This window comes from Prionailurus bengalensis, chromosome B3 (genome assembly GCF_016509475.1).
Source record: "Prionailurus bengalensis isolate Pbe53 chromosome B3, Fcat_Pben_1.1_paternal_pri, whole genome shotgun sequence".
Taxonomy (NCBI): Eukaryota; Metazoa; Chordata; class Mammalia; order Carnivora; family Felidae; genus Prionailurus; species Prionailurus bengalensis.
In genome coordinates, this window is record NC_057355.1 from 135,861,434 (window position 1) to 135,873,035 (window position 11,602).

At 41.5% G+C, this 11,602-nt stretch overlaps 1 protein-coding gene across 5 annotated transcripts in view; it reads right to left on the reverse strand.

Annotated features, from left to right (window-relative positions):
- The window catches only part of TRIP11 (thyroid hormone receptor interactor 11), a 63,927-nt gene extending 55,147 nt beyond the window's left edge, over positions 1 to 8,780 (reverse strand). For 3 of the 5 annotated variants that reach the window (XM_043556859.1, XM_043556861.1, XM_043556863.1), the window contains exons 1-2: positions 7,335 to 8,780; positions 3,344 to 3,405 (exon numbers count right to left, since the gene is read on the reverse strand). In XM_043556859.1, the coding sequence (XP_043412794.1) occupies positions 3,344 to 3,405; positions 7,335 to 7,473 (201 nt within the window). In that variant the 5' untranslated portion in view covers positions 7,474 to 8,780. The remainder of the gene's footprint in view (positions 1 to 3,343; positions 3,406 to 7,334) is intronic. The other 2 variants (XM_043556860.1, XM_043556862.1) reach the window with 2 other exon arrangements.
- Positions 8,781 to 11,602: the final 2,822 nt, after the last annotated feature.

Here is an 11,602-nt window from a genome sequence, read left to right on the forward strand (position 1 = left end):
AACGTTTCACAATTATTAAGACAACACAGAAGATAAATGTGAAGAGACAGAAAATAGCTCTCCAGAGTCTAATGGTTGTGAACAGGTTGTAGAGGCAAAATCCCAACCAAGTCTTCAAATAACAATATCCTAGAACAATTTTCTCAAACTCCAGAACTGATGAGTGAACAATATATTTCTAAGAACAAAAAAGAAACATGGTGTTCTCATCAAGTTAGTCATTCAATAGGAAAAGATTTTATCTCCCAATATTTTGTGACAAAATTCTTTCATTATACATGATATTTGTACACTGAAGTTTACTTGATATAGTTCATACACTGATAAATGCTGCAGGCAAGTGTGTATACAAAGGTGACTGGGAAGAAAAAGACATAAAAATGGAAAAAATTCAGTAGCCTGATCATTCTAATTGGTATTTATAAATCTAATTAGTATTTATAAATTGGCTTTGTAATTATGGAGCAAAGATGGTAGCTATCGTCTCTTCAACAAAATCATGAGCCATCAAAGTTGTCAAAAATATTGGTTTTGGGGGCACCTGGGTGGCGCCGTTGAGCATCCGGCTCTTGATTTTGGCTCAAGTTACAATCCCAGGGTCGTGGGATCGAGAGCCCCATGTTGGACTTTGTACCGAGCATGGAACCTGCTTGAGATTCTCGATCTCTCTCCTCTCTCTCTCTCCCTCCCCCCCCCCCTTTATCCCTCTCCCCCACTCGGGTTCTTGCTCTCTTTAAAATAAAATTAAAAACAAAAAACAAAAAACTGGTTTTAATGACACAAGTCAAGAAGAACCAGAAATCATGATCAACTAAACTCTATTAGAGATACAACTGAAATCTGGAACCAGTATTTACAAATAAGATGCATTTCAGTTCATGCACAAGAGTTAATAAGCAGTCGACTACATTCAAAAAACACTGCCTATTTTGAGTATATATTTTCAAAACCAGAAACATATGGAAAATATCGATTTGCTATATTCTTATTAAAATTTCTAATCAGGGGGACTCCTGAGCAGCTCAGTCGGTTAAGCGTCCGACTTCGGCTTAGGTCGTGATCTCATGGTTCCTGAGTTCGAGCCCCGTGTCGGGCTCTGTGCTGACAGCTCAGAGCCTGGAGCCCGCTTCAGATTCTGTGTCTCCCTCTGTCTGCCCCTCCACTGCTTGCACTCTGTCTCTCGCATTGTCTCAAACATAAACAAACATTAAAAAAATAAAAATAAAAATAAAAAATTTCTAATTGGGGCGCCTGGGTGGCTCAGTCAGTTAAGTTCAGGTCATGATCTCACAGTTCGTGGGTTCAAGCCCCATGTCGGGCTCTGTGCTGACAGCGTGGACCCTGGAGCCTGCTTCAGATTCTGTGCCCCTCCTTTTCTGCCACTCCCTGTTCACACTCTGTCTCTCTCTCTCTCTCAAAAATAAACATAAAAAATTTTTTTTTAATTTTTGTAATAAAGTTTTTCATTATCACCTTATTCCTATTACTCACGAAATGATTTAATATAAAAAATAAAGAGTTCACTGGATCCAGATGGGAATCGTGATGCCTATTTTTCTTGGCTCAGAGAATTATATTGAAGAAATCTAACTAATTCAGTCCACTTCAAGTATTAATGTCTGTAAGCAAATCTAATTTCCTCTGGAAAACACAACACCCTCTGTCTATACTAAAACTTTCTAAATAGAATTTTGTATTTTTAGTTTCTTGCTGGCTTCAATCATAGTTCCACCTTAATCTCTTATTGCGCAATCAAGTAAGGGATTAGAGTATGAAGCTCTTTTGTGCTGACACATGGCAAGGATCAAAATCACCTCAGAAAACAAAGCCCTTGGGAATTCCAACAGTCTCTTTTCCTCTAGTATTTGAGCAGCTCATGCTACTGTGAATAAGCAGCAAATGAGGAAGGTGGCTTTCATCTGGGGATGCGTTATATAAAAAATATTTTTTTTATTTTTTTAATTTACATCCAAATTAGTTAGCATATGGTGCAACAATGATTTCAGGAGTAGATTCCTTAATGCCCCTTAGCCATTTAGCCCATTCCCCTCTCCAACACCCCCTTCAATAACCCTCTGTTTGATCTCCATATTTAAGAGTCTCTTATGTTTTGTTCCCCTCCCTGTTCAAAAATATTTCTAAATGTTAGAATCATGCTTGCCATAGTCCAGCGATAACCCTATGAGAGATTAGAACTTAGATCGACAGAGGGACACAAGATCTTTCTCTCTCTGATCTCAAGCTGAATAAAGAGCAGACATTCACTAAGCAGGTTAACTCTATTTACTTTTTCCCCCAAATGTACATGGGTGAATTTACCTAAATTAATGCCACTAACACAACTCTACCATTTAATTTTTCTGGGTGGGCCAGTACTAATGAGTGCCTTCGTAAGGAGTTCTTCAGGGATTACAGTAACACTTTCCTATCTTGGCTGTACAAAGAAAGAAGCTATTAAGTTCGTCTGTCACCGAAGCATCTACTTATTAGGCAATTATAGCTAAGGATTCAGGTGTCACCAAACTGCCATATTCTATTGAGACAGAATACCACGATAGTCCCTCTTGAGACATCCCGCTACCTCCAAATTCCACAGTCTCGCCTCGGTATCCTGGGCCAGAATTTACTAGTGCTTGTTAGTAAATATTTTCTGATATTTTAAATTCAATTTTCTCTGTTTATGGACTCAGCAAAGAGGAAAATGTGCTTAACACCCTCACCCCTCACCATTCTTATCCAAAGGCTAACTGAGTGTCGTTAGTACTTTACAATAGATCCCATTTTAAATCATTTCACTTTCTTTATGGCCTTCCTTTGAACCCTTCCCAAGTTGTCCTCATCCGCATTAAGTATAATGTCCAGAGGTAGTCACCACGAGGCACTAACAACAGGAAAAGAAATGGTGAGATTAATTTGGTATACCTATACCCGTAACTTCTTTGTATACAGATATCACACTTCTTTTAATGTTAGCAAATAAGAGAAGTCTAGAACGAACAGAATTGCATTCTTCACATGATACTTGAACAAATGCACTACTGTAACTGAGCACACTGTGAGAACATGGTAACTCCTTGATCAATTGTTGCCACCATGATGTCTACACGTGGCTGCTTTCCTACATCCAGCATAGAGAAGCAGAGACAGGAATATAAAATAGCAAAGTGCAGCAACATATATGCTTCATCTAAAAGAAGATAACACTGAAAAACACCTGAGATAAAGGGGAAGAGATAAAAGTGGTAAGCAGTGCAGTGAAAAGAACTGAAATACAGTATGAGTCACTGTCATGCCTTCAAAAAAGAAAAATCTAAGTTCAATAATAGTCTTTAATTTTCCTTACCTCTGATCTTAAGATTGCATGAATGGCTTCAATTTCCTTTCTCCTAGCATTAGGTAATTCTGCTACGAAAGAAACAGCATACACTGAATATATGATCAACACCATGTGAATAAACAGGCATTTTAAAGTACAGAGACTTCCTGAGCTTTCATCAGAATGGTATGATCTGGGATCAAATTCAGAAGACAAATATCACTTGATTTTTACCACAACTTCCTATGGTCACAAATGTTCTTTATTGTCATGTAAGTTACTCTTTTCGCCTATTGTCTGCACCTAGGTAGAACACCTACATTTCCCCCTTGGAGGTATTCATTAAAATTTTATATGGATAATTGAGTTTGACAAATTCAATCTCTCTCTGTTGGCTTAGTATAATTTTAGATGAAACTTACACAACTAGGGTTTAGGCCTTATTTCCAACTTCTGCTCCCAACACTGTAAAAACAATAATGACCTATAAATGAAGAATAAAAATGCACTAAAACAACACTCATTTCAACTAAAACGGGCACAATTTATTTAAAATGCAAAGGAGCTCAGTCTGCTTTTGTACATTTTCGTTTAAAAGGAGAGTCAGAGATGGAGCCTGGCTGGCTCAGTCGGTAGAGCATGCAACTCTTGATCTTGGGGTCGCGGAGTTCAAGCCCCACACTGGGCATAGAGTTTACTTAAAAAAAAAGTTTTAATGAAGAAAAAAAAAATTTTCTTTAAAGGGAGTCAGAGGCCAGCAGTATCAAAATGGCACTGTTGATGCTCCCAAAAATTCACCATCCACACAGTTAAGAGTTTTTCCTAGGCAGTAAGGTTTTTCATCAGCCACAGCACTTCAATACTATAGAAATAACTTCTCTGATTTACAGTTTAAATAAAAAGAAAATACAAGTGACATCCAATAAATAATGACAAACCCACTTTTCTTGTTTTGAAAATCACCAGGTGCGGTTGCTTCTGTGGTTGTTTATACATCTTGCTTGAAACTCTGACAGGACTGTCTAATTGCTACTCAGAAGAGAACAAATTATAATCTAGTCTGTTTAGGAGGGTCATTGTTAGAAGCAGCAATTGTTTCAAAGACGGATAAAAAAAGGTTTATGCAGCCCTCCTCCCCTTCCACCCACAAAAAAAAAAAATCATGGCCTTTTTAAGAATAAAGGGGAGACGTTGTGCAGATCAAAAAATTCTTCCTTGCTGAGGGAAAACAAAAATAACAGTTACTGTTTATTAATGCTTACCATCTGCTAGGCATTTTACACTCATTTCACTTAATCCTCCTAACCTCATAGTAGGTATGATTATATCTATTTAGCAGATAAGGAAACTCTGCCTACAGAGATTAAGTAAGTAAAACCTTGGTTTGCAAGCATAATTCATTCCAGAAACATGCCTGTAATCCAAAGCACTTGTATGTCAGTGAACTTCAAGAACCACTGGCTCAGTTGTGATCATGTGACATCCAGCGTCACGTACTACTCGTGGTGCAGGACATTGCTTTTTTATCAAGTTAAAATTTATTACAAATGTTTGCTCGTCTTGCGAACACTCAGAACAAGTTACTCGCAATCCAAGGTTTTACGGTATTTAATAATTTGCTAAAGATCCCACAATTTGAAATGCATGAAAATGGAATTTATCCATGTCTAATTTAAAAGCCCAACTCGTAAGCCTCAATAAATCAGTACAGTTTTTGGTACAATAGCAACTTTCTGATATTGTAAATATGGAGGATTTTCAAGCTGTACCAACAGTGCTATTGTCGAACTGTTATCTTGTTCACTGCTGGCACAAGGTAGATAATTACTTGTTAAATGAATACGTGAACTGGCCCTGTTCTTAAATGATTTACAAAATCAGTAAATTAGGTTCAAGCAAGTCCTATTTTAATAGAAAGGGAAAATAAGAGAAGCATTAAGCAACTTAGCAGATTTGTAATCACTCGGCAATTTTTTTTTACTAAGCATCTACTATGTACCAAGGAAGGAGTCAAATACTAGTACTATAAGGACAAATAAAACATAATCCATACCCTGGGCATCAAGGAAAGAGGTAAATCATAACCCAAAGTGGTAAGTGCTCTCCAAGAGAGATCCACAAAGTTATGTTGAAACACAGATGGCATGCAATCAACTCCGCCTACCTGCCATGGACTGAAAATGGTTTCACCAAGTACCGGGCACATGAGCAGAGTCATACTGGAAAAAAGTGTTTTCCAGCCAAAGGAGGGTAGAGGAGGAAGTAGAAAAGGAAGGGCTTTCCAGGCAGAGGCTTGGAGCTGTGCAGGTACTTCACAAAGTTCCATGTGGCAAACGCTCTGGGTGCAAGCAAGCAAACCGCGCATGTGTATGTAAGCGTGCACACGTACAGCAATGTGAAGAGAAGAGGACGTAACAGCTAGGACTAGAAAAGGGACGTTGAGCATAGCGAGGCTAAGTTTCCAGTGTCCCAAAACTAAGAGGTTTGGATTTTATCCTGTAAGGAACAGAGCTAAAAGATTTTAAAGCACTTAATGTTTTAGAAAACCGGCAACACGCAGAAAATGGGAGTGGAGGAGGGAGAAACGGGTGACGGGATGCGAAGGACAAAGTACACAGGAGAGAAAAGCGCTACTGAAATAGAGAAAAAGGGAGAATTAAGGAAAGGACAAATGTAAGAAACAATTCTGGCACAGGATGAACAAGATTTGATGACCGAGAAAGAGGAGATGGAAAAGAAAGGCAAAATAAAAGTGACAAAGACTTCGTGTGTAGGAGATTGGGCAGATGATGAAACCATTAAAATTGAGAATACAGAACCACATCTGGAAGAACAAAATGAATTCTGCCTTAAGCCTACAGGACAGTCATGTCAGAGGGGATGCTATTTTCTAGCAATAGCCAACTGTTTTCCCCTAACTAGGATACAATGAGAGACTAGTCGTTTCCCTTGTTATCCAGCCCTTTTCTGTTCTAAATTTCAAAGTCACATGACCCTTTCCTTTCCCTTTCATCCCCAACCGGTCCCACCTAATGTACCTCCCACCCAAAGTGTACTCCAAGCAGTAAAATGATTTCTGCAGCTCTCCAAAGTTTCTCCCTTGTACAAAGGCAGATCTAAATATACTTTCTTTTTATCAAACTTTCTCTTTATCAATTTATCAAAATTGGGTTTATTTCAACCCCATAAACACAAAGGCTCGATTAAATAAATCAGGATAAAAAGTTAAACCAGAATGCTAGTTTATTAATTTATAAGGAATAAAATTATCCAAGGAAGCGCTCTCATCCAAAAAAAAAAAACCAGCCCATCCTCTCCCTGGAGGCAGACCTACACTGAAATTAAAGTACTCTTTAGATCTAAATACTACTTTCGGAAAGAATATCAAGAAATCAAAATATTAGTTAACATAACTATCGATCACCACGTAACTCTGGGTCACTCTTCATTAGTAAAGCAAAATAAGGGCTTCAAAAATGAGCGAAAGTTGCTAAGGATACCCAAATGGGCTATCTTCCTTATTTTACTGTCGAAATATGGGTGGAATGGTAAGTAGGCACAGAAATACATTTCAGCTGGAACGTTTTAACAACACGTTCAAGTCAGAAAGGGCTTAAGACTCTGTGAATATTCTAATGAGTTGCTTCAACTGTTAAAAATCGAAGGAATACAGTGACTATGTGGGAGGCACAGATACTTTTTTAACCGAGTCAATACAAAGGAAAAGGATCAAGATCAGATCCGCCCCCAAGTTAAAGGCAAAGTAAGCGGTGGGCGTGGAAGAACCAAACAAAAATAAACTAGTCGATGCAGGAACAGTTTCATTCTGAGGTATACAGAGTATTCAACCAGAACGCTTCTCCAGACCCCAGTGGTCTTTCATCAGAGAAAATCGGTTAAGAAGAGGCAAAAGGGTAAAGAAAAAAGGGAGTGACACCCCTGACGGATGGAAGTGGGAACCAAACGGGAGCTCCCACGGTCCCAGGAAAACCCTCCCTCCCATCGCTCCAGCTGTTACCTTCCACTTCCTCCGTGCCCTCCATCAGCATATCCTTCGTAAAGTTTGAAATCTGGCCAGTGAGGGAAGCCAGGCTGCCTCCGACTTGACCCAGAGACTGGCCCAAGCCGGAGCCGAGGCCCCCAAGCCAGGACGACATCGCTGCAGGTTAGAGAACGACCCGGTCCGCTCCGAGCAAAGCGTCCAGCGTCGTCGGACGACCCCGCCAAATGTCCTCGAACCACCGCCTTCGCGAGGCTAGTCCATATCAAAACACTCAAGATTCGACAACACAATGAGGGGTTCCTAAGCAGCGCCGGCTTCGGGGGCTCCCACCAACGGCCCGACTCTGCCTAGAAACGCAGAGGCCTGGCCTGGGACGTTACCAGGGGCCCGCCTCCAGTGCCACAGTCAACCCCGCGAGGCCTCTGCTCATTCCTACGACTTCCCACCGTCCGGGTTGGGCCACTTCTTCCTCTGCTTTAGTGACTTTCCCCAGTTCCGAAGGCAACTCCTGCCAACTCGACGCCGACCGCCATGACACCCACTCTAAACGCGGCAATGGATCATAGAGAGGAGCCGCGGTGGCATAGAAGGGCTCTGCGGAGCCGCGGGACGCGTCCTTGGCGCAAGGGAGCGTGGGATCGCGGAGGACCGAAAGCGGCCGGCCAGGGCAAGGTCAGCCTCCACGTAGCGCACAGGCTTTGGCCGCTGGGGGTGTGGTCTCGTGAACAAGGGGTGACGCAGTGGCGGCTGCTCCCTGCACCTGAGTTTCAGGCAGAGCCCTCTGCGAGTGGTGCCTTTCGAAGCCAGAGCGGCCCGGAAAGCTCCTGGACCTCCCCCCCCCCCCCCCCCACTGTGTCGGTGAAACCTGAGTGTTTAATTTTAACTGTATCACGAATTCAGCATCGCAAGGGCACTTGCGGGGTCGCTCCACTGTGCAGCAAGAGGCTTTACTTATCGGTTACTGTGTCGCTTCTTCTACAGCTTGTCGGGCTGCTCTGTACCGGACACTAGGGTAGGAGTTAAGGATACACAAGTAAAAAGGATGGGTTGCGAACTCTTGTTCGTGCAGGAAAAACATGTTGGTTACTTTCTATAGTAGTGATTTTCCCTGGTAGCTTTACAGCTCGTAGTTGAAACCCTGCGTTCTTGAATATACCAAGAGCTTTGTTCAAGAAGCCGATTTAACCCATGAAGTTTAAAACGCAGACCACCTTAAAAGCTTTTAAATGAAGAATTTGCATCCCATTCCGGAGGTGTTTATCAAATGTTTTCCGTGTATTTTTTTTGGAAGACATCAGTGCCGAAGAGCTAGGTATGCAGACTCTGGGACCTGACTGCCTGGATCTGTCACTGGCTGTATGACCGTGGGTAGGTTACTTAACCTCTCAGTGCGTCAGTTTCTCGTTTGTAAAATGGAGAATGATGGGGTTGTTAGGATGATTAAATAAGGTAATAGTTTTTAAGTGCTCAGAACAGTGCCTGGTACCTGGTGAGTTCTCTTTAAGTCTATGTAAAGTTTCGAAAATGTAGCACACAGATGACCTGAGAGTTGGTATGTCTACCATTATTCTGGGCACTGGGGATACAGCAGGAGAAAACATATGTAGTCCCTGGTCTCGTGGAGCTTGCATTCCATTGGGAAGGGAGAGCTGATAAACAAAATGTAGTAAATATAAGACAGGTGACTGCTTGAAGAAACACACACACACACACACACACACAGAGTAAGGATAATATGGAAAAGATATGAGGAGAGGGGACACTTGTAATGTTATAGAAGGCAGTCAGGAAAGGCTTCACTGATAGGGTGATACTTAAACAGATACTTGAAGTAATTAAGAGAATGACATATATCCGGGTGCTGACTCAGTAGAGCATGCGACTGTTGATCTCAGGGTTGTGAGTTCAAGCCCCACATTGGGCCTAGAGCTTACTTAAGGAAAAACAAAGTGAAATATGTGGGTATCTGGGAGAGAGCAGTACAGGCAGAAAGAAACAACTGATGCAAAGGTCCTGAGGCAGGAGAATCCTTGGCAGGTTAGAGGATTACCAAAAAGGCAAGGATGGCTGGAGCAGAGTGGGGTGGGGAAGGATGATAAGGGATGAGGACCAAGAAGTAAGAGTGGGAGGACAGAGATCACATAGGGCCTGGTAGGCCATTGTAAGGACTCTAGCTTTTACTGAGTGGGATGGGGCGCCATTATTGAAGTGGGAAACTGCTTTGAGATGAGTCACATGAACATAGGACCTAAGTGGGTTTCTGGACAACTGAAAAGTTTAGCTAGTGTCAATCAAGCCTGTGTTTCCTACAGCTGTAAATTCTCTGGAGCGCTGTCCTGTAAATTCATGTCATGCCATAAAGACACTGCCATTAATGAAAGAGTGCAATTAATGAACATGTTTTTACATCATTTATTAAGTAATTAACACAAAAAGCTATGTTCTAAAAGTTTCTTATGGGGGATTTTTTTTTTTTCCTGTGGGATGAACTATGGCCCAAGAGACTTTAAGAATGATTCTGATAAATAACATGATATGATGTTTGGGATTTTGGTTCAGTATAATGGGAGCAGGGCAGATGAAATAAGAATTGTCAGGAATTGATCATCGCTGAAGCTGGGTGATGAGTACATAGGGGTTCACTATACTAGTCTTTTACTTTGCATACGTTTGAAATGTTTTATAATAAAAAGTCAAAAGACATCCAAGTTTGATGAAGTTTGGGCTGATGATGTTGCTTCCTTTTCCTGCCAAATATCCCTGGAGCTAACACACAACTGAGTAGTAAAACCAACCCCACACAGGAGCCCATAAATGTGAGTGACTCCAGGCAATGAGGTCTAGGCTGCTCAGCTGAAATTCTGAACCTAGGATTTTCTTTTTTCATTTTTAAAAATTTTTATTTCTTTTGCAGAGATACAGAGAGAAAACATGATTGGGGAGGAGCAGAGAGAAAGGGAAAGAGAAAATCCCAAGCAGAGTCTGCAATATCAGCACAGAACCGGATGTGGGGCTCGAACTCACGAACTGTGAGACCATGACCTGTGCCGAAATCAAAAGTCAGATGCTTAATTGACTGAGCCACGCAGGCGCCCCTGAACCTTGGATTTTTGAAACCTCAATGGCTAGCAACAAAAAAAGCAAATGAAAACACCATCAGCTGAAACCTGGTTTCTGTTTCTCAAGGGGTGGGATCGTCGATACTTCTCTAGAAAAAACAGTTCCTTTGTTGTGAGAAACCATCTAAATGAGTTTATTTATGCAAGTGTAAAGCAAAAACCCATTTTATTTTTTAATGTTTTTAAAATATTATTTATCTTGCCCCTGAGGTTTTTTTTTTTAAGTTTTTTTATTTTGAGAGAGAGAGAGAGAGAGAGAGAGAGAGAACATTAGTGCGTGTGTGAGTGGGGGAGGGGCAGAGGGAGAGGGAGAGAGAGAGAATCCCAAGCAGGCTCCGTGCTGTCAGTGCAGAGCCCGACTCAGGGCTTGAAGTGGGGCTTGATTTACCCAAATTATGAAATTTGAAGTGGGGTTCATGGGCAAATGGCTAAGAAAGAATTCTTGAGACGTTTTTGGTGCAAAGACGTGATTTTATTCAAGCACAGGGACAGGACCCGTGGGCAGAAAGAGCTGTACGTGCAAGTGGGAGGGGTGGCTGATGATGTAGTTTAATTTGTGGAGGGACGGGGGTAGAGGTAACGCAGGTTACTAAGGAATTTTTGTATGCTGAAGCCAGGGTCTTACAGGACCTTGAATATTTGGCTTTTGTCAAGATACCATTATTTTCAGTTTTTAGTGAAGTATAAACATTAAGGCATTAAGGCAGCCGTGAACTTCTCAAAGAATGTCACACGCTGCGCGTCTCAGGTATCAGTGGGCTGCAAGCTGTTAGGAGATTTACCTAAAATACATTTTTCTTGCCTTTGTTCTCCTCATCATTTCCCCCCCCCTGAACAATTTTGACCCTTAAATCTTTAAGGTTGCTGGGGGTGGAAGGCCTTATCTTCTGTAACTTCTTCCTGCTGAATAGGGGCGTAGAGATGTTCCTACCTATGGGTCAACATTGGTCAGTTAAGGATGTGGGAGTTAAGAAAGGGAGAGGCAGCCAAATCCAAGGTGGATTGGATACATGAATCTCCTTGAGTAGAAAGGATCATCTGTTGACTTGCAGTTTTTGTAGTGATGGAGTCTTGGGACCAAGCAAAAAACAAAACAAAACAAAACAAAAAAACATTGAAGAAAACAGCATGTTAGAATTAAAGCAGTTGAGGCCCCTGGGTCTC